This window comes from Mauremys mutica, chromosome 11, assembly GCF_020497125.1.
Source record: "Mauremys mutica isolate MM-2020 ecotype Southern chromosome 11, ASM2049712v1, whole genome shotgun sequence".
Taxonomy (NCBI): domain Eukaryota; kingdom Metazoa; phylum Chordata; order Testudines; family Geoemydidae; genus Mauremys; species Mauremys mutica.
The window spans coordinates 14,707,806-14,731,408 of NC_059082.1; the positions used below are offsets into that span (position 1 = coordinate 14,707,806).

Sequence of the window (23,603 nt, forward strand, 5' to 3'; positions counted from 1 at the left end):
TATATATATATATACACACACACACACACACCTATATCCAGAACATTAGGATCTATATGTACTTATGGATGGATGCCTTGTGTTTCATGATGTTTGTTATGGTGCACTAGGTCTGCTGTTGTGGACCTCCTGGCTTCTTCTGCAGCATTCAAGGGTCAAAAACAAGCCAGCAAGAAAATCAGAAGTTTTTGCTCTCTGGGCTGCACCTGCTGCAGGCAGTATGTGCACATCCAAACCATCTTCCTAGCCCTTCACATTGTCCCTTGGCAACTGTTGGCAGACAACACCTCACCACCCTTAACTTAGCCTGGGTGCCCTTCTGCCACCAGAATCCCACTGTCACTTCACTATCTGTGGCAGCTAGGACCTTATGGTGGACTTTCATCCCCATCCAAGGTGCAAGACACTTTGCATCAGTTTGTCAGGCCCAACTATGCATTGGGAATGAAAGAAAATATATTTCTTCAAAGGTTTAAAGGAAGAGAAGTGAACTGAGGTTCTGCTTCATAGAATTGGGTCTTGTGCTTTGGTTTGCTGGAACTGGCTACAAAGGATGATGCACATGAAATGAAGTCTAAAGCAAATTAACTCGTATTTTTTATTGGCTCTTTTGGCACATGTCTGTTTCACTACACTCTTTCAACCTGTGGATTGGTGGGCTCATTCACTGGTGTACATATAAATTGCTACGGTACTTAAGACTGTGAAAACATCATGTGTCTTTCATGGTAGACAACCAGCTCAATATTATTCATACAGTGAGTGTGTAAGCTGCCTAACCTGATGTTACTGGGAAAAAGTCATCCCTTAGCAATGAACCAGGAATTTTCTTCCACAGCAATCGCTTCCCTGGCTATTGCTGCCTGTCAGGGTGAGGAGAACTAAGTCAAGGATAACACGGAATTCCTTGGCACTTCCCATTCCTGGCTCAGTTTCACTTTGATACCGAGACAGAATGTAGCCTGTGCTAGCCCAAGTCAAGGTTGCAATATGCAAGGATGGACATGCACTCTGTATAAAATATAGGCCTCTTTTTAAGAAACCTTAGCTCTGCACATGTGTGTATGTTTTATGTGCATAATTGTGCCTCTAGAGTTTTTGAAATTTTGCCTTCATATATATTTGCTTATACATTGGTACAATCTATGAATGCAATCGGACTTGCTCAGTCATTTCTAGTGAAAAAAAAATCCATCATCATAGCCCCCAGAACTATTTTCTCACTTTAACCACCAATGCATACTGCTTTGGTTTAGGCAGGGGCTTTTTTGGAAGCAGCGCTTCTAGTGGTTGGAGTGGAGGGCTGGATTCTAATTCCATACCTGCCACTGAATCACAGAGTGCCCTTGGGCAAATCACTTTACGTCTCTGTGCTTCACTTTTCTCATCTAAAAATAGAGAAATTAATAATTACCTACCTCAGAGGTAGGTTGTGAGGTTTAATTCATTTCCATTCATAATGCATTTGATACCCTCAGGTGGATGATGCTATAGTGAAACAAAGTATTATTATGTCTATGAGGTCTCAATTGGTCATCAAGCTTGTTATATTTCTCTTGCTCTCTCCCCACCTCCTCCTCTTTTGTCTTACTAATAAAAGTTTTACTTTGTCTGGTACTTTCTTTGATGGTGTATCCCGTGCATGTGATCATTACTTCAAACCCTGCCCATACCTTCGGTAGCCAATCAAACGGCAGTCTTTCCGTGTTTGCAAGGTTACCAGCGCCACTCAAGATATAGTTCAGATATGAAGGACCAAGCCCTGAAATCAGAGCCTTGTCACTTCTTAATACACAAAGATGGAGAACAGGTGACAGGAGCCAGCCTCTATCTTCATGAAGCTTCAGTATTGTGGAGGCTACATGATTCACTGGAGTCTCCATCTCATTTGAGTTGTAGTCTCTCCCCTTTGCTCATGAATCAGTGAAATCAAAGGATTCTAATATCCCACTTGCACTTGTTCTCTACACTGTCACTGCAGGGACTATTCAGAACTGACCTGAATACCCCAACATGGTAGTAGGGGACCCGTGCTGCAAGGAGCAGTGTGGGTGACTCTGTAGGGGGCACTCCTCCCTATGAGTAAGTATTGACCGTGATACCCCAGCACAGTTCTAGGTGCACTGTGCTGCAGGGAATGGTGTGGGTGACTCGGTAGAAGGCACTTTCCTTTCTGAGTCAATACTTGCCCTAGTATGTTCCTATCTTGGTGTGGGCGACTCAACAGGGACATTACTGAACCACTGCGTTTACATGACGCCAGGCGTGGGGCTTGGCACTGTGCTAATGGAGTTGTTGTCCTGGTCATTAAATATTCCGCAGCACTTTTTGCAAGACTAATAGGTAGTGTCATTGGCCTACCACTGTTGCCACGTTCCACCCCAGAGGTGGTGACGTAGCAGTGAAGGAGGAAGTGATTATATGGCTGTACATTAGAACTCAGCAAATAAGTTGTAAGAAATAATTTGCCTGATAGTTTTGCTTCTTTTTCTATCTGTAAATTGCCAACAAAAATTGCAAAATTCTTATGTTAACTTGTTCAAAATTCTTGGCAACTCTCTTCAGTGATCTGAATCTAGAACTCATTGCACATGTTCAAAATCTCAAATGTGCTTTGTAGTGGCAAGTTACAAAAATTACAATGTATTGTTTCTGTTTGTTAATTGGACAATTTATGTAAGTAACCAACAGTATAAAGTTCAAATGAGTATATATGACAGTTTAGTTATGGGGTTTAGAATCTGTGTTCAGTGACTATTCCAGCATTCAAGCTGAAAATGTGCCTTTTAGGCTAGTAAAGCTCATTTGCAAACATATTCATGAAGAGTGAAATTCACCCATGGGTAAAGAGCCCACACAAGGCCTATTTCACAGTAGAACTTAAGGGAGGCCTAGTCCTTGTACCAGCCTTCCACAAAAGGGTGAATTTCATCTAGAAGTAAGACCTAAATGTGTAAACAAAGTGGTGGTTTTTTTAAGATGGAACAAATATTCACAAAGATTGTTTTGCAATGTTAGCCCAATTCTACTATAAAGATAGTCTTCAAAGTGCTTTGAGATGAGAGATGCTAGAGAAATGAAAGGGGGAATCTGCATATTGAGACAATAGTATATAATAATAGTATAGACCTATGCTGCCTCCTTCTTCTGGTTCTTCTGGTGTGTCTTGTCTTCCTAAAAGTGAGCTCTTTGGGACAGGCACTGTCTTGATAACTGTGTCTGGTGCTGTGCTGAACATTGGTGGGACCAGAAGAATGATCAAAAAAGATAATAATAAAGCAGAACGGAATCTAGTTCATCTTGCAAGAAGGACCCCAAAGCAAAGACCCAGCTGAAGTGGGAATTTAGTGCTAGTTTTTCATATACATTCCTACTAAGCCTACTTTGGTAAGGTTTTCAAGTGGATTCAGTGATCACCGTTTTTTTTTTTAATGAAAATTTCTCTACTCTACCATACCCTATGATTCCCCCAAGATACCAACGCCAGAAGCCAAAGTGGATTGAAGGTTAACCCTTGGATGCTGGCATTTTCCAGGCTTCTAGCCAAGGAATGCTAAGGTCCATGTGATCAGTTGTCAGCATTCTATTATTGCCCTCAGAATTAGGGTCCCACAAGAGCCTCAAATTTGAAGTGTTGTTCACATAACTGGTCTCTTCATCCAGACTTTTGCGAACTGTGTGCAGAAGCCTGTTACAATTGGCAAGATTTGAGGGCACACAAGTATTAGCAAAAATACTGTGCCGGCATTTCAGTGAAAAAGCTGTGGTTTGCACTAGCTGATGGTTTTAAAGACTTCAGTCAGATCAAGGGAAAAAATGATATTTGCTGAATCGTCAGCAGTTTACCAAAAGGTTTGCATCTCTCTGGATCTGCTGCCCATCCAGCCAAAACAGCTGAAGTGTATTAGGTGATTTTGGAGGCGTCTTGATGGGTGCAATGCTTTTCTATGGCCTGAAGGATATTTTTTGTTGATTAAAAGAAAGCAGTAGAAGAAAAACCGTTTTTTTTAAATCACACAGGTGATTCATACAATTCTATTTAATGTGAGAGTCGGGCTATGAAGGAGGGTAAGGTAGCTCTAACCAGTTCCAGCTGAGATCTAGGCACTGGCAGGTGTCTTTACTGGCCAATCCAGTTATTTGGTGTCTCTTGGCTGTTTCATAACACTAAGTCAAAGGATTACAGTATTTGCTTATGGAAAACCAGCTCTGAGGATACAACCTAACATAATGGCCTGTTGTATAGATAGAGTGAGTTTTCTTTTACACATAATACTGTGGAGCCAAGGTTTCTGAGATTTCTGAGGTCTCACTGTTTGTAATCAAGTCATCACTTGTAAACATAACACTGAGAGGGAGTACCACAAGATAAACATGTTTCCTGATAAGTGTCTGACTTTAATAGAATATTTTCTATTTTGTGGCAGATTATTTTCTCCTCCTCTGTATCCTGAGGCTTAAATTTCATTTTTTTATTTATTTTTCTATGGCTTAAGTCAGAGAAATTAGACTCTTTCCATCTGCTGTCAAGCCACTCCTTGGCTGTACTATTGCCAAGAGCCATTACTTATCTCTTACATCTAAGAGAATTGTTTTCTCCAGCTGCTTCTTTTCTGCTTTGATCAGGATCTGGCAACAGAGGGAAAGTGTGAATGGAGTTATCGTTTACATGCCACCACTGGCTTTGGGATATTCTTCCCTGCTTAACCCAGCTGTCTTCCATGTCTTTCTCTTAGACTGGAGCATTGGCCTGCTAAACCCAGGGTTGTGAGTTCAATCCTTGAGGGTGTTACTTAGGGATCTGGGGCAAAAATTGGTCCTGCTAGTGAAGGCAGGGGGCTGGACTTGATGACCTTTCAAGGTCCCTTCCAGTTCTAGGAGATTGGTATATCTCCAATTATATTATATATATATTTATATTATATAACCCACCAGATCAATGTTCATAATGGTCCCAGGAATTCCTGGAAAGCAGAAGCTATGATTTCTGGCAAGATTTTCTTGGCTCTCTAAAAAAGTATTGTTTAGTCAGTCTTTCATGTCCCTGTTTAGTGGTTCATACACATCAGTAAACCCTATAAAACAGGTCAGTGTGGGGGTTGTACACTTGAAAATGTCTTGCTTTTCAAGCTGCAGAATGGAGTCAGGATTTTGGATGCCAGATTGTATTTCCAAACAGATTACTCTCACTCCCAAGAAAACTGTTGGAATTTTTCAGTGTTAAAGTAGTGTTTCATATCCTTCCTGCTTGCAAGCTGTTCCTCCTTAGTGACTGTTTTAAACACAAAACTAAACTTGTTTAATCAGTATTAAAATCAAACAGTGACCTAGGCTGCCTTTTTAATAAAACACATGGATTGTATCTTTAAAAAGTCCGCGCCACTGTTACTGCCAATAACATCTTAGATAATTAAAAGGGAAACAGTTCTGAAATGCTAATGGATTTTCCATCGCTGACGCTGCTTGTTCATGTTTGCCATTATAGTAAAATGGTCAGTTTCACTTTTGTTTATAAATGTTTCCTCTTGCTGTTTCTTGTGTTCTAGTATAGTGTTCTTGTGTTTAAGTTTGCATGGGAAGATCTAGTCGTATACTACTTGAATGGAGTAGGAGTGAGTAAATGCAATACATACCTGGGAACATTAAAGCTTAGGAAGGGAATAATTAGCTGATGACGCTATTTTGTGTTTGCCTAAATGAAGCATCCAGAGTAATCCTGCTACCTCCCTGCTTTTGTCAATCAACAGTTGACATCTATTAAATACGAACCCTGTTTTCATTTTTTTTTAAATCATGAAAACGTTTTTTTTTAAATGAGGCCTAAAACGTTAGTCCCTTTAAGAATACATCAGCTAGAAAACCCATGTTGTGACAAGACATTTGAATGGTCTTTTTGAATGTTCTGATGATAGCACGGTAAGTGTAAATCATCTTCTAAAGACCCCTTATTTTCGTGATGCCCTCCAGAAGTGAGTTAATGTTTTAAATGCACTCCCTGTTCTCGGCTCCCCATTGCATTCTGTCTTCCGTGTCTTTCTCTTACACTGGAAGCTCTTCAAAGCAGGGACTGTCTCATTCTGTCTTGTACTGCCCCACGTACATTGTTAGCACTTAAATAATAGTAATAATCTTTTCTTCCTGTCCTGGTAGAGAAGCTATTTGAGGGGGACCAGCAAGGGAGTCGTGAGAAGACAAACATGCATTTTTAGGAAAATTTACCATAAAATAACAAATATCTAATAACAGTGGCTTTGTAAATTCCTTCAGTGTTAAGATACATGACAGCTGCCAGCCGCTGAAGGGTCCCTGCACCCTCATCTCACCTCTGAGAGTCTCCTTTGTGCAGAGTTGAATGGTGAGCAAGACTATGGATGTGTAATATATGCTTGTGGCAACTAAAGGGATAACAAAAAATGCCAAACATTGAGTAATTGGGTGATTTAACATTTCTTTTACCAAAGTTTCCTTCTCATATCAAACCTGGAGTCCGCAGCTTGCATGCAATATCATAGTTCCATTCTCTAGTGTATCTAGGGACTATATCGTGGCTGCAGCAAAGACTCCTGTGGCACCTTATAGACTAACTATATCGTGACTGATGCTAGCAGGTGATATTATTTATTGTTCTGAAAAATCTCTAAGACTAAGTACAACAGAGTGAATGGCAAATCAGCCACACCAACTCCATACGTCTTGACATGTGCAAGACTCTAAATGTACCAGAAACTGCCAAGACCAGGTGCTTTCTAAAGACAGAGGAAGGCACAGTCCCTGCCCCCAAAGAGTTAACATGCCAAATGGCTAATTTGATATTTATTATCCTCATGTGTTTTAAATGTCATCTTTCAAAATATTTGCAGCATGCCTTTCAAAACGTATTTCTGTATTTCCTTGCATTATTTTTACAACACTGTTTAAATGTACTCTGTGTGTCGAGAGAGAGAGAGAGAGGGGGGGGGAGTATCCATAGAGTATATATAATATGTACAGTGCGTATTATATACAAGCACAAAAGCAAGTTCCATTCTAATGTTATTTCCTGATTTGAGATTTGATGCAGTGCACTAGCCTGCGTGTGTATCTGCTGCCCTTCTTCTTCCAGGACTTGCGTAGGTGGGACCACTGCAGATCATCTGCATCTGAGAGAGACCTTGGGCACATAAAATGTTAGTCCTTGTCACTGAAGACAAATGAAGAGCCCATTATTCCCCGCTAAACATTCTGCTTTAGCTCCTGTACATGCTTTATTTCCATTTCTACAGCGTGCTTTCCACTTAATAGAAGCTAATGGACAAAGGAGAACCCTTCCTTACTTGTTCAGGTGGAGACCACTGTGATTGGCATCAACTTCTGCTGCTACTGTTGCTGGGGAACCTGGTGTGTACCGGGATTTTAATCTTCTCTCAACACATTTCAGTTTCCCTTTTGTGTTTTAAATCTTCTAAGATCCAAAGACGTGAGCAGATAAGTAGTAATCAACCTGACTCATCCATTCTTTTCTACTAGGTCAATAATTCCCTTTTTGTTCTGGAAAGTCCCAAAATGCTTATTAGCGTTGATGAAATCTGGGCATTTCACTTCCCTCCCATTACACTAAAAATAATAGCTCAGAAAACATTAATTAGTATTTGAATGTAGAAGCAGACCCTGAAGAGCCAAGTGCAAAACTGGTGTAAGTGGTTCATAAGCCATTTGGGGAATATTTGCAATATCTTCAGGGACACAAATTAGGATATAAATAACAAGGGCTCTCAATCCTCATGCTTCAAAGTGCCAGCTGACTACCAGCTGAGGCCAGGAAGACTTTCCCCCATCATTTAATACTTTACAATTTGATGTGCTATAGGAGTTTACACTTTTCACTGAAGCATCTGGCATTGGCCACTGTGGGTGACTAGACACATAGAGAAGGTAAAACACTTGTTTGTTTTCTTATGGCGGATCACTGTTTTGCTCTGGTATAGCAGGAGAGAGGATACCGGACTAGACAGACCGTTAGTCTGATCCAATGTGGCAGAAGACAGAATATTGAACTTGATGGATTGTTGTTCTGCTCCATTATGGCCATGTCCACATCCTTCTCTGATTCATCTTCTCTGAGTCTGCTTTCCCACTAACCCCGCTAGCACTGAAGTGTAGTGTCAGGTGTCAGCCAGATGACTTCTGTTAAAATCAGCATCTTTAAGACTTCCCAGTACTTCAGAGTCTGAGAAGCAAGACTTTGAACGAAAGAAGAATAGTCTCACTTAAAGGAGCTAACCAGCAGCTACAATCCTTTCTGTATGTATTTGGACACAAGTACATTCTTACTCTTTGGAGCTTGTCTATGGTTTCTTGAGCTGACTTCATCTCTGCCATCTTTTCATTCTAATTAACTTATTTCTTCCTTCTGATTTCAAGACTCACTGAGGAGTAGGATTAAGTTTCAGACTGGAGAGATGTTAAGAAAAAAATGTAGAAGGATGGATTTTGGGGCATATTAAATGCAAACTGTCCATTTTGGTCTCATTCTGAGCATGATACCCAATTAATCCAAGCTGCTTCCCTTCCCTTCCTGAACTGGCGGGGCTAGGCATGCCATTACAGTACTGACATGTATTGTCCATGTTGGGATAACTGACAGACTGTGAGACAGAGACTTGGGACTAATCCGGACCCACCCAAAGGGCTCTTTGTACCAATGGAGCAGTAGAAAGAGTCCATAAAACTGTCCTAAATGGGCAGCCAGCAGTTCCCACAGTGTGGGGAAATCCTTGATTGGTGTAAAGCTGGCACAGCTGGCTTTATGCTAGCCCCATCACTAGCAGCTGTGCTCTGGAACAGGTGAGGATTTAGCCCTGGGAGTTCAGGATCAAGGATGACATCTGGACTCTGGTTAGAAAGAGTCAAAAATGAGCAGTCAAGGAGGGAGAGGGATGAGATTACACTGTGTTACTTAAGAGAAGCCCAACATCTGTCTTTTAGACTTTAGCAGATGGAGGCTGAGACACAGCCACAAGTTTGCGCATTTGGTCACGTTAGGCAGAATAGATGGACAAGGAAGAGACACAACAGATGTCAAAAGATACTGAGCAGGATACACTGAAAGTCATCCCTCCGACCTCTGCTGATGTTGCCCTGATATCATCATAGTGTTGTCCAGGCATCAAGTGACAGAAATTTGAGTGGAAAATGATGCCAGCCTCCTAGGGTGGGTTGGGCTTTTTGCTTTCATTTCTTCAGCAGTAGCAGCAGCAGTAGTTTTTAAAATAAACCCGTAACCCACTGTCGAGCTCTCCCAAAACCTTTGACGGTCCCTCTTGAACAAGCAAAGAAACAAGTTCTCCTGTTGGTGGAGTTCCCTGCCCGGAGTCCTAATGGCAGCCCTTGATTTCTTGCAGACATTGATGAGTGCCACTCAAGCCCCTGTCTGAATGGAGCTACCTGCGCTGATGGCATCGACTCTTTCAAATGCTTATGCCTTCCCAGCTACGGAGGGGACCTGTGTGAGATCGGTACGGCCTATCTGGCTTCAGCTAATTTTACTAACAGCTGCACCCCCCCAAAACCTGACCCCCACCAATCCTGCCCTCATCTCAATAAGCTAACTCCTAACAGCAGATAAAATGCATCTTACTGGGGAAAAGATTAAGCTGTTTGCTTACAAGTGATTATTATTTTTCCATCACAGCTTCTTGTTTCTCTGGGAAATTTCTCTTAACTTCTAGGAGACAGTGACAGCGTTAGGGCTCCTAGGGAACCTGGTGTCTCCTTGGCTTCTTAGAAAGGGAAATTATTCTCTTTGTTGTAGTTTTCTCTTGTAAAATTGCATAAAGGACATGATAGTGTGATACTGTTTGCCATAAGCACAAACATGCTTTTGGGTCAAAGAAAACCCTTCCAATCCACCTGTAATAATCCACCTGTAATAATCGGGCAATGTCCCAGGCACATCTTCATGGCATGTGAACCTTCTCTGCTCATCTGAGATTTCAGTGAAAGATGCATGAACTGAGCCATGTGAAATGACCATGTTTCACTTTGTGAGGATTCACCCGTGAAGGGCTTTCATTCACTCCTGTGAATCTTCTCCGCTTCCACCTGACCTTTGTATCGTTTCCTCAAGTGAATGCAATTTTCATGGCGACAATGGTGAGCAGTGTGAATCACAGAGGAGAAAAATGAAATATCTTGTTTTTTCATCCGAATGACACTTTCTTGTGTGCACAAATGCCTTTTGTTTTGGGGGAGAAAACAAAAGAATATTTTGCTTTACTGCAAGTCCATGAAAGCCTGATTTTCTGTCAGTTTCTCAAGGAGGAAAAATGTTCTTGCATTGCTCAACAAGGGCAGGGAGAAGCAGGTTGAAAAGTACTATCCGTTCACCTTCGAATGGATAATAGGAAAGCACATTTGATCTTCCCCCTCTCTTTCGCTGCATCTCTCTTTCTCCTTTTAATATGAGTGTGTGGTAGAACTCATGAAAGGAGAGGAACTGATAGGAATGGCTAGAGCTTGTGAGCAGGCACTTCCTTCACTTACCTCTTCCAGTGTACCTCAATCCTGACCTTTAGCACCTCCTGCTACTCTGCCATAGGAACCTCTCCTGAGATGAGGAAAAAGACCTCCTATAATATGGAGTATTCCTCCTAGCAGCTGTATTGAAACACCACTCCAATGTTTGACCCAAACCTAGTCTAATCTCTTCTCTTCATAACAGTTAATCTATTAATGGGATCTTGCCATCAAGGGGTATCTTTACCCTGGATTACCCTGGGACATATGAAAGCAGCCTACTGCCCTAAATATCAGTGAAAAATCCCCCTTTAATACCCAACATTGCCCCCAAGGTAGAATATAGGATCTACTTTCCCTTCTCTAACTTTTTTGATTCCCTAAGAACATCTATGAGCGCTAGCATTTTAGATGAGCTCTTCTGTGCCATACACACAAGTCAGTCATTCTTAAATGCCTCTAAAGCCTGGAGAAAGTGCCACTTCATGGGATTAGATTTTACCTGCAACTGCATAGGTTTTTGCATAGGTAACTGCTATATAGGAAAGCCTCGCGTTTTCTGTTAGAATGTCCTATTGAGGTTGTCCATTGTGTTCCATCCCAAGTCAGTGGTTGTGATACTTTATAAAGGGGGTATGACATAACCCACCAGAAAAAGAGACTTAGAAAGGCACATTACGTACTCCCTCCCCTGCTCTCAGAGATGTGGTGGAGAAGATCTAGGTTTGTGAGTGCTCTCACAGCTCCTGCTCCCCAAGGTTGGCCCAGCGGAGATAGTCTGCTTGGTCTGTAGAGGAAGAAGGTAGAAAAAGAGAATTCAAAGGCCCCACCAACCAGACAGTCTTTGGAGGGTCAGCCATTGAAGTCTGCATGGGGTCTGTGTTGAAGAGCTTCACAGGAATGGAGTAAGAGGAATTGATGAGTTGAAGGGAAATGGGGTACTCTGGAATGCAAAGGTGGACATTAGCCAAGGTGAGAGTTTTTTTCATGAAAGTGGAATATAGAACATCTGTCCTGCATGAAGTTAGAGGGACATTTGCTTAGTGGCCAAAAGGAATAATGAAATCCCACCACCCTAGGGCAACAAGGAGCTGAGAAAGGATGATCGATGGATGAACTCTCTCTGCCACTGAAAGGCTGTTACTAAATAAATCTCCATCTTGTCACCACTAGATCTTCCTTCCACACCAGTGCTCCTCTTCCTCATCTATTGGCTGTTCTGATTCTGGGTGCTAGTCAGTGGAGGAGGTGATAAGAGATGATGGGACATAGTAAATTCAAGGCCCAAAAGACATAGCAATTCCATGGTTTGAGTGCAACTGCTTGCAATCCAAGTGACTATTTGGAGGAGATGGTTTTATCATCATAATAGCATCTGCCCCAGCTGTTGTCATTTCCGCATCTGTTCCTGTTTCTTCTTGGTTTACAGAAGGTATTTGTATGACTTTGTTGATGGCAGAGAACAAAGGATTCCCCAAAGTTCCATCTTTTGTTTATTCCTTTGCATCTGCTCTACCCTTTTTCATTTTTTAAAAAGACTGGGTTCTATGTCTCTGTATTTCCTGTCTTACATCCCTCACCTACCTTTTCTCCTATGTCCCCGCACAGCTAGTCTCATAGTCCCTGTGGCCTGTGAGTCAGTTGCCACAGTTTCTTTGGCCCCAAGTATTCATTTCCAGTGCCCACACTTCCTGATGCAGGACTCATATACCAGCAGATGCTCTTCCCTGAGTGTCTATTCCATGTATGACCCAAAGAGAATCTCCCACATGCATCCTCGCCACACTGGAACTAGAGCTTCAATTCAAAAGAAACAATCCCCCTTGTTCAAATAAATTAAGCTGGTTAATTTCTCTGCAGGGAAGAGGATAGGCGCTAACTTCCCTTTTAAAGCCTTTACCTTTCAAGCCCTGGCCCCAACCATAATATAGAGACAGTCAAATAGTTTGTGCCTTTAATTTGCTTTGATGGCATTTCTTAATAATCACCAGCAATAACCACTTAAAGGAGGTGACAGATTTTTGCTTTTTTTTTAACTTCTTTTTAAAAATATTTTCTTTAGGGTTTTTTTTTCTGTCTCCCAATGCTCCCATATGGTAAGTCCTGCCCTGCCTCCCTTTTGTGTGATCTCGCCGGGTTGCTTCTTCCATTTGTGGAGGCTCAGAATAGTGATGTAGCCAAATGAATCTAAACTCTGACCTCTCCTGCCCTTCTCTCCCATCTCTGATGCATGAGTACTGATTTGGGGGGATAAAATGCAGGTTTCAAAGGTGAAAGCACCTCTCCAAGGTGAGAAAAATCAGCAGGACAGCTCTGGGGGGAAAGTGGTGTTGTTTGGGGCTATTACTCAAAGCAAGAGTCCCAGAACCTGACTGGGAGTTTGAAATGTTCAGGAATCTGTCTGTTAGATTTTTCAAAAGTGCCTATCACAACGTCAGTTGCAGGGCCTTTAACCTACTCCCCCTCCATAAACTATTCCTTGTTTAGCTTCTGCTCATTTTCCTGTGGATGTGACATACAAAAATATCAGGGTTTATTCTTTAGTGGGTGTGACAATGTGTTGTATTTTTGTTCCGTGAAAGCTTGGGCAGCCGAGAGGTGAGTTGAATGGCACTCTGCCCTGAGGCATGCAGTTCCCTTTCATTCCTTTCTTGTGTGTTTCAGACCTGGAGGACTGTGACGAGGGCTGGACCAAGTTCCAGGGCCATTGTTACAAACACTTTGAACAGAGAGAGACGTGGGTGGAAGCTGAGACCCGATGCCGGGAACATCAGTCCCACCTGAGCAGTGTCATCACTCCAGAAGAACAAGAGTTTGTGAACAGTGAGTGCGGAGGGTAATGGCCAGGATCTGAGGGTGGTTGGGCACAGATCAAGCTGTCCATTTTGGCCTTAAAAAAATCCACCTTCCCTGCAGGGTGAATTCCACTGACTCTCACAGATCCTGTCAATCAAGACCCTCTTGTCCTGCAGAGGCGGAGGAATTTTCATTTTCATATAGGGAAACGCAAACCCAGCTCATTCCATAGATCCGTGGCTCATACAGATTTGCCTTGCTATCCCACTGCCACATTAGGTGCTTCCCAAGACGTGTGCACATGTTGGCTTGTTGGTTCGTGCCAACACAGAGGTTTGTGGGGAGCAGGATATTGGAGGATGTGGGTGTTGCTGTGGGGCGGGTGCCTGGTGGCTTGTGTAGGAGGAGGGGATAGGATGAGAGAGCAGGACCTAGCTGGGAGGGAGCTGTTTGGGGAGTGGGAAGGCGTGAAGTAGGTGAGAGAGGAAAGGGAGGTTGTTGAGGAGTAGGAGTCTGAGGTGGGAGAGGGCAGCTGGCAGGAGGGCGAGGCAGCAGAAGTGGGGGGCCTGAGGCAGGGGAGGGGATTCATGGCAGGAACAAGGCATGTGGGAAGTGGGAGCCTGAGTGGGGCTTGATGGTGCGTTTGGGGGTTGGGGGCCTGAGGCAGTGGAGGGGGCCGTTTGGGGGCCTGAGGTGGAGTGGGGGCGGCCTGAGGTGAGGCGGGGGAGAGTGGAAGGCAGGGGAGGAGGACTTGGTGCGGGTGGAGAGTGTGGGAGCCTGATGTGGGATGGGGGAGAGTGGGAGAAAGGGGAGGGGGCTTGGTGGGGGTGGGGAGTGTGGGGGTCTGAGGTGGGGGAGAGTGGAGGAAAGGGGAGGGGGACTTGGTGGGGGTAGGGTGTGTGGGGGTCTGAGGTGGGGGAGATGTGTGGGGAGCAGCCCACACCAGCCAGCAGAAGGAGCCAAAGGGAGCCAGTCTCGCCCTGCCCTCAGCACTGTGCCCCTGGTGGCCAAGAGGAGGAAAGGCAGGGAAAAGCCCTGCTGGCTGTGGGAGACTCTGCAGGGCTGGTCCATGGGGCTGCCCAGAGCAGGATGCGCAGCAGCCCTAACTGCTCTGCCCCACACCTCTCCAGTCCAGGTAGAAATAGCAAGGCCTGGGAGTGAGCTGGGGTGGGAGCAGCATCTTCCTTACACTGGAGCCAGTGAGACGCCTCCCAGGTTGGGCAGCAGCTCCAAATAGCTCCAACCCAGAGCAGGAGCTGGTCTCACCGCAGCAGCTAGGAGGAGAAGACGCTGGAGGAGTCTGGTCTGGTCACTTCAGGAGAGGAGGGAGTACCTCTCGCGTTTTTCCAGGGGAGGGGGAGCTGTGTTCCCTGTCCCCTGCGCACAGAGACGAGAGCACACACCATGGATCTGGTTAGAGTGGGATCCTCAGGCAGCTGGGGTGGGGAGCAGGACCCTGTTCGACCAAGGGTCTAACGGAATTAGCACTGATGAAGCTTGTGCTGTGGTGCACAGCCTTGTCTGGGACTCCTGGGAACACGCCTTCTGCCGACACCACCCATTTGTCCCTTTAAATGAATCTGAATGCTAGTGTGCAATTCCCTCACCCCCCATTAGTGAGTCAGGAGACCTGGGGGCCTGCAGGCATGTGGAAAAAGTGGCCCAATTTGGGCCCAACTGGGGTCTTGCTTTGGGGCATCAAGATTAAACAGTTCCCTTCATGTTGTGGCCTCCCTCTCTGTGGCCTCGCTCTGAAGGGGTGATGGACCGCAAAGTAAGAATGGCCCTCTGCCCACACTAGGACTAACACCTCCAACAATAGTAGCCGCATGGCTGCCCCTGGCACAGGAACAGCAGACCATCATGGGACAAATATGGCAAACTGGAGCCACCTTTACAGTGACACTCCAGAGCATTGCCAGCTCAGACGCTCTCAGTTCCTAACTGAAGATTTATCCACCTCACCTTTAACCAGTCTGGCTTCATCAATCAGAACTGCCCCTTGTCAAGCAACCCTTGATGTGATCCAGATATAGACCATGTAGCCGTGGTGTTCAGATCCTTGGCAGAGCCCTTTTGTGTTGCCTAGGACTAGCGTGGGACAGGTGAGTGGTGGAGGGACTCCCTTTCCCATTTCTTACCCTTCTCTCCCTGTCTTTCTTTTTCAGACTACGCCCAGGATTACCAGTGGATCGGACTCAGTGACAGGGCTATCGAACACGACTTCCGCTGGTCCGATGGAAACTCCCTCGTGAGTTGTGTGGAGGGGTGGGGATGATATTTCTTCATTGAGAGTCATTTCAGGAAAGAAACACTCGCTTCCATGCAAGCTTTGACTTTTTGTGTTGTGTCAGGACATGAAGCTGCTGTCTGGGGACAGAACCTTAGAGCCATTGGAGTGAGCAGCTGGGACAAGTGCTGAATGGAGTCAGCCATAAGCTATTTTGGGGTCAGGAGGGAGCCATCCTTTTGTTCTGTGTTTGTATAGTGTCTAATACAATGGGCTCCTAGGCGCTACCACAATACAAATAATAACAATACATGATTTCCATTGATGAGTGAGACAGACCCAGGAGGAAGAGAGAGAACCAGTCAGAAAAACAGAAGCAAGGGAGAGTGAATGAACAAAAAGCAGAAGGAAAAGAGCCAAAAGGGAGAGAGAAGAAGCAAAGGGAAAGGGAAAGCTGAAGAGAACAAGGGAAGTGTCTCCGTAACTTAGAGGAAGGGCTTCTTGTCTCTTCACAGCAATACGAGAACTGGCGGCCCAACCAGCCCGACAGCTTCTTTGCCGCAGGAGAGGATTGTGTGGTGATGATCTGGCATGAGCAAGGCGAGTGGAATGATGTCCCATGCAACTATCACCTCCCTTTCACGTGCAAGAAAGGAACAGGTGAGTCCTGGTGCTACTCGTTTCTGGCTTGGGGTGTATGTCCAAGGTTAGGCTACGGCTCTTAAACCTATAGCACAAGAGAAGCCAAACTTTGCCCTACCAAGGGTCCCACTGGCAACATGCTAGGGTGCTAAGGGTTGTACATTATGTGGGTCAAATAGGGCATTTTGCAGATCCCTTCCTCCTTAATATGCAATGGCAGCCTACAGGATGACTAGTCCCAGAAGGCAATGTGGCTTCTGCTTCGATAAAGATGGAGCGTTGCAGGCTGAGATACGTACCCTCCACGGAGTTCACCAAGGCAACTGCAGGACTCAGTGGTCCACATTTTAATCACTCCTTGACTCTATAACAGGAATAAACACTGGCTGTAAACCCGGGAAACTTCACTCATTCCTTGTGAACCTTAACTTTTGCACGGTGACCCTGTGTAAGAGATTAGTACAGGAAATGAAGACAAATCCTATGTGGATTTGAAACGGCAAAGGGGATTTATGGAGGCAGAATTAGAATTTGGCCAGGACCCCAGTACGAACACACCTCGAATCTTGGGAAAAAGTGCCCTAAAATCTTTAATAAAGACTCATGCTCAGGACCTTGGCTTTATGCGTCATCCCAAGGATGGTACTTCCAGCAGCACCACACCCCCTGGCTTTGCGCTGGGCCCTAGAGACCATCCCTCCTACTGAGACACCCACCCATCTCTTCAGCACAGCGCTGTCTAGAACTGCCTGCAGCATAGTACTCCCTAGCGCTGCATTGGCGGGGGCGGGGGGTCAGTGCTGACTCAGAGCACCCACCGCTGGGTCACTCTCACTGCTCTTTGCCACACCTGGGTCCTCCTTGGAGGTCTCCTATCCAAGCATTGATCCCATCCAGCCCTGGATCAAGTTGAAGACGCGGTGTGACTGCAGAGGGAGTGGATTAACAGGAAGCTTATGGAGAATGGGAAGTGCCCTTCCATAACTCACAATCTTCCTATGAAATAACCCTCAAATATTCCCCCTTCCAGGCTCCAGGGGGATGTACCACTCCCATTTCCCCTATCAGCCCCCACATCCCCCATTTGGACCCAATTTGTGCCCCTCTTCCAAGCCAGCCAGTCAAGTCCAATTTCCCCCAAGCCATCCGCTCCCATCCACCAGGACCCCTAATGGCACAGAAACAACAAAAGCCTTCCTGACAGCAGCTTTCTTGTGCCTGACACTCATTGTGGTCCTGCCTCTCTAGAGGGGAGGGACGGAACCCTTTGGAACGTTGTTGCTAAGTTTCCCAGCCAGCCACAGAATTTCAATATCCCCCGTGACTAAATTTCCAAGCCAGTGGTAACCGCAGCAGAATCTCAAAAGCAGTTTGGGTTGTAATTAACTGCCTTTTATTTAGTGCCTCCATCTATAGCCCCCCAAATAAAGGAAACGATCCCTCCTTTGTTAGCTGCTTCCGTAGCCCCCAAGTCCGGCTGACGGACGTGGCACTACAGCAAGTCAGGCCCGGGTGAGGGCAGGCACTTAGCAACACTGGCATCAAGTGCTGGCATGTCATAGATGCCAAACAAAGCTCCAGTGCAGAATCCCCTTCCCTGTCTGGATCCAAGGCGTCCGCAGGGAGATGGCCATGCTGTCTGCACTGTAGACAAGTGTGCTCGGCCCTCACTACAGTGACTCAGACAGGCTGATGCTTTATCTGTGTTTCAGAGGTAACGTACATTCAGGGTCCCAGCCACTCAGGCTCAGCACAGAGCAGCTCATACTTCACCCCGCGCAGCGCAGGAGCAGTGAGCAGCACACTAGCCATTCAGCCAATTCCTGGTGGGGTGGGAAATGATCCCTGTATATGCAGCTGCCCCTTTCCACCCCAGAAGCAGCTGCATTTCAGCGGTAGGTGACGCAGTCCTTGGCTGTACAGCCTGTAAAGCACTTTGGGATCCTTTGGGACAAACGGCACAAGGGAAACATAGTCTATTGGTTATTATTCTAGGGAATGTATGTGAATGTGGCCAGCTCCCCTTGAGCAGCACGGTTAGACCCAAGCTGCTTGGTTAGTGGCACACATTGAGCTGCCAGTTCCTCATTGTCTGGCTTGTCTTTGTCAGTTGCCTGCGGGGACCCTCCTGTGGTAGAGAACGCCAGGACCTTTGGAAGGAAGAAGGACCGATATGAAATAAACTCCATGGTGCGGTACCAGTGCAACCAGGGCTACATACAACGCCATGTGCCCACAATTCGGTGCCAGCCCAATGGCCACTGGGAGGAACCACGGATAGCCTGCATAGATCGTACGTATTGTTCCTCATTCCTACTCTATGCACCATGGCCCCTGCAGGCCTCTGAGACTCCAGCCTGGCACTCAGCTCAGGGCCAAGCTCTAGGAGTCCATGGGCTGATTCCTGGAAACAATCCACATGATTCAGTGTGGGGGGGAACGGGACTTGAATTCAAGAGTTCAGCCCCCAGACGGGACTAGCGAGTGGTAGAGGTAACCCAACCAGGGAGAGCAGTGACTTTGCCTAACACACCCCCCAGCCTCCCTGGCTGTTCCAGGTGTAGGACTGATGGCTTCTGGAGGGAGCTGCCACCATTTCTTTTTATCTGGAGCAACTTGAGGGACATGGAGCAGGTGGGTGAGATGGGTGAGAGCCAAAGTGCAGGAGGAAGGGAGATACTTATGGCTCCCAGACAGGGGTGTCCTCCATCCACTACCTCATCCACAGAAGAAACTGGTTTGCTGCCATTCAGGCCAGTAGGAAGGGACGCTTTCCCTCCTGTGCCAGAGAGTCAGGTTGTTCTTTGTCTCAGGTTACCAGGATTATTGGATCTGACAACTCCCAAGTGGGTCTGGACCACGGGGACCAGCTGGAGACACAACCTTGACTCTTCTGAGTCAGTGCAGCTGCCAATAGCTGGAAAGCTTCTGCCCAGTCAAAATACCCCAATCCCTGATGCGCTGGCTCCTCTGAGCCCAGAGCGCCTCATGGTTGTTGAGGAAAATGGGGGACAGCTCACGGGGAGGGCAGGAGAAGCAGCTAAAATGGATCTACCTGGGCTCCCAGGGAGGGAGAAATTTGCACTTCCGGCCTGCAGGGGAAGAAGCTTAAATGGTTTATTTCAGCAATATGTGCAACTGAGCTAGAGGCACTGAGGGAAGGAGTGAGGAATGGGTGCATGATGGGGGCTCCCCTTAAAGGGCACCCTGAGAGCTCCCTGAGACTAAGCTTAGGCCTGTCTACCCAGCTCTTGTTCTGTGCATCCCTCTCCTCCAGTGAGGCTCTGAACAGAAGCAGGACACATAAAATATCAAGGAAGGGTTAGCCCAAGAGCCACGCAACCATGGGTTAAATTGGAATTATCCCCCTTTTACAGATGGGAAGACTGAGGCACAGACAGGGGAAGGGAGTTGCCCAATGCCACACAGTGCAGCAGTGCTATAGCTGTGCACAGACCCCAGGGCTCCTGCCTCCCTAAGCAAAATGTTTGGGTGCATTATGGGTGCTTGGGAGGGGCGGGCTCCTTCCTTGCTGGGCCATTGGTCTGAGCTGCTCTGGCTGCCTCTATGCGTGTCTGCCCACAAGGAGAGGGAAGAAATACAGAACGTATCGGACGGACAGCAGCGGCGTTGTCTCTGAACAGGATGCGTTTGAACAGGCTCCCAGGAGGCACCTGACTCTCTTTAAATTCAGTGTTTGCGGGGGGACAGGGGCCGTCACAAAGTGCACTGAAAACGCCCCACTGATTCACCAGGTCCCAGAGCGCCAGAGGCGAGAGAAGGCCTGATTGTCTGGTGGCGAGCGGGCTGGCGCCGTGGCCCGCGCTGCCCGGATGGCCAGAGGCAGAGCTTGCACAGCAGCCCCTGCCGTGTTTTTCCAGGGAACGCCAGGCCTGGGGTGAGCCAGCTAAGGACAAGCAGAGGCTCTGTAACTTTCTCCCAGTAACAAGGTGCCTTTTCTTCTCCTCCTCCTCCCGCAGCCTCCATCTACAAACGCAGACTACACAAGAGGAGCCCAAGGAATCGGTCGAGAACCAATGGCAGAGCCGCACAGACACACACCCATTAGAGAGGGGAGCGAGAGATTTTACGGAAATTATATTAGCAGAGGCAGTTTCTTCTTCTTGATGTTGTTGTTGCTTTTTGTCATATAAGGAAAAAAAATATATTAAAGAAAAAAACCCCACCTTTGTGTATATATATAAAAAAACAAACCAACCTCAGCGCACCAAAGCAAAGGGAATTAGATTCCAGCATTTTGACAAGCCGTCCGGTTCCAAAAACCTTTGTGCCTTTGGGGAAGGGGTGGGAGGGTCGCAGAGGGCAGGGGGGGTTAAGTTAAATAATAAAGAAGATTATTTTTTCCTGATTTTATCCACGAACAATGTAATTATTTGTTATTTAATGGCTGGGGCGGACGCCACCCTTGTTTTATTTTAAAGAATCCTTCCGCTGCTGCAGTACGGCGGGGGTGGGGGGACAGTCAATAGATGGGAAGTGTCGCTGAATGTATGAGAGGGGCATGTAAGATGGGGGAATGGAAGGGAGAGAGTGAGATGGCGGGACGAGCGGGGAGGGAGAGATGGAAGCTAAAAATCTGGGCCCAGATGCCTCTTGGATTTCGGCCCCTCCCCTCTCTCCCACCGCTGGTTCCTGGACGCCGAGTCTCCCCATCCCCAGGCCGCATGGCGAAGCAGCTCCCATCCTGTGATGGCGCGCTCTTTCCAGGGGACCGTGCAGGGCACCAGGGTTCCCTGCACCTATTTATATTTTTGAAACATGATGATGATGATGCTAATGATGAGAAATGATAATAAAGAGAGAAAAATTGGAATAGTCTTTTTTTGGGGTGGGAGGGGTAATTTAAATGGCTTAGCCAAAGTCTCCAGGATGCTGGTAGGAGCCTGTGTGTGCATGTCCTGAATTGCGCTTTTGCTCATGACGAGGGGCAGGGAGACCCAGTCTGGGAGGGGAGCTTTGGGGTTTTGTTCTTGTAAAAAGCAAAAAAAAAAAAAAACCAAAAAAAAAACCTTTTTATTATAAGTCTTGTGCCTAAAATGAGAACCTGACACACGGCAGTGCCTGCTGCTGTCAGCGCTATTGTGAAACCTGGACAATAAAACTGGTTGTATTTTATTCTTCCTGTTACCTGGTGGACTGCATGTAGGCAGCTGTGTGCCACTGCATGTTTGTGCGTGTGCTTGTGAAATGTCTGTGGTGTGAGTCGAGCAGCCCCTCTGTGCCCTACCCACACAGGCTGGGAGTCAGCTGCAGCCCCAAGCTTCAGAGCCTGGCTCTTTACCTCACGCTGTAGAGGCTGGTGCTTTTAGCTCTAAAGTCCCCCCGGTTCAGTACCCTGATGTTGACCACGATGGCATCCATCACACGGGCACCCGGGTGTCTGTCTGTGTGAACACTCTGTGTGCATGTGGATGCGTGTTATCCGTGGGGAGCAGTGTGCACACACAGTTGGGTGGGTGGGTGGGGGTCTCCTCCCCAGGTGAATGTGTATACGAGTGGAAGCAACAAATATGCCTTAAAAACCCGAGCGAAAGGTGCCTTCCTGAACAGGCCAGGCAGTGTGCTTCTTAGGGGGAATGCAAATGGGCCTCCCATAAGCCTTTGAGCCCAAACTGACTGTGACGTGGTTTCCTGCTGTTGCTGCTTCTCCAAACCTCTCTGGAAGTCTGTGGTCTCCCATGGGGCAGGAGAGTTTATAATGCTTAGGACAGCGAGGTCTAGGATGCAGCACAGCAGGAAGAGGGTTTCTCCCTTTCAGAAGCCCTCCCCTGAATGTCCCATCCCAGCTTTGGAGTCGCAGCTGCTGCTGTAGCTCATTATAGCCGTGGGGTCTCTTGCTTGGAAAGGGAGTTCAGTGCTGGGGAAAGGTGCTCCATGGACAGGTGTGGAGAGTGAGGCCTCTTGTTATCCAGCCAACAGGCAATGGCAAATCACACTAATCCTCCACACACGTGCTGCTCCTTGCACTGGGGGAGCTCTTGGAGATACTAACTCCTCTCTCTATTAGAGAACTGTGTGGGGATCAGCTTTCTTGTTAGGGGCAGCAGCAGAGGTCTCGGTATCCCCTGTCTTCATCCAGAATCACCACAGCAGGTAGGAATCTGGGGGGAAAAACCTACATCCTCAGAGCACAGCAGCTGCAGCAGATGAGTTAAAGAGGCACCACCCCAGCTCCATGGCACAGCCAGTCACAGCTATCGCTTCCCTCTCCCCAACACAACACAGCCTGTCTCTAGTGGAGGCCACCCCTTCTCATGTGCCATTGCATAGACCCCACTTTTCCTCCCATATACAATCAGCCGGCCTCTCTCCTTCCCTCTCCTCCCATTCATGATCCTGCAGGCCCCTCCCCTCGGGTTACCCCTGGGGTACATACCTAATACCCCTGCTACCATAGAAAATTAACAGCAGCAGAGTATTCAATGAACTTTTAGCTTCTTTTACTACAAGGAGGAGACACATGCCCAGCCAGCTCTCTGCCAGCCACCAGCACATCATCAGTAGGCCATTGTTTGGGAGCCCCCTGACTGCAGTGTCTGACACCTGCCCAGCCAGACCAATTTCCTATCACGGTGTTTCTCAAACTGGGGTCGCCGCTTGTGTAGTGAAAACCCCTGGCGGGCCAGACCAGTTTGTTTACCTGCCCCGTCCACAGGTCCAGCAGATCGCGGTTCACCACTGCAGGCCAATGGGGGCTGCTGGAAGCGGCGGCCAGTAAGTCCCTCGGCCCGCGCTGCTTCCAGCAGCTCCCATTGGCCTGGAGCAGCGAACTGCAGCCCGGGGTTTTCCCTACACAAGCAGCAACCCCAGTTTGAGAAACACTGTCCTGACATGAAGAAGTTCTCCCATTAACCTTTAAAGAAGATTCAGCAGCCTGTCCAGCTCAACAACATTCAGCATTTCCTACCTGGTCTGGCCAATTCATTAGCCCTAATTAGAGAAACAACTGACGAGACTGCAGCTACTGAGAAGCCCAGTTCCTAGGCCTGTGCTGCTGATCTCATATCCAGAGTGCCAGGACCTTTGGGAGCTCACAGCTGAGACAAACTCTGACACATTTCAGCAGGAGACAGAGGAGACTGAGAGGATTGCTTGGGTAAGTCCAGGGAGCTGCTTCCCATAATAGAAATGGTATTTTAAGGGCATGGGAAAGCACCTAATTTACCAATAAAGGGAGGCACCAGCACCGTGTTGGGTAATTTGTTTGGAAAATCTCCTGGTTGTTTAAAAATTCCAAACCATCAGGGGAAAGGGGACACTGATCTGCTGCCAGGAGAGTTATGGGCCACTGCAGTTAGGAGATGAGCAGGCTTCCAACTTCGCCCCACTTCATCCCCTGGGAACACCCTTCAGTCCTGCCCTCACAGCTACTTCAGTCCAGGGCTCCCCCCATCCCCCACATACAACTGCCAATGTGCCT

General features: G+C 46.9%; 1 protein-coding gene across 1 annotated transcript in view; it reads left to right on the forward strand.

The window, feature by feature from the left end:
- The window catches only part of ACAN (aggrecan), a 34,725-nt gene extending 14,399 nt beyond the window's left edge, over window positions 1-20,326 (forward strand). Inside the window, exons 13-18 of the mRNA XM_044981236.1 lie at window positions 9,381-9,494; window positions 13,159-13,317; window positions 15,459-15,541; window positions 16,036-16,180; window positions 18,273-18,455; window positions 20,143-20,326. Coding sequence (XP_044837171.1) covers window positions 9,381-9,494; window positions 13,159-13,317; window positions 15,459-15,541; window positions 16,036-16,180; window positions 18,273-18,455; window positions 20,143-20,231 — 773 coding nt within the window. The 3' untranslated portion in view covers window positions 20,232-20,326. The remainder of the gene's footprint in view (window positions 1-9,380; window positions 9,495-13,158; window positions 13,318-15,458; window positions 15,542-16,035; window positions 16,181-18,272; window positions 18,456-20,142) is intronic.
- Window positions 20,327-23,603: the final 3,277 nt, after the last annotated feature.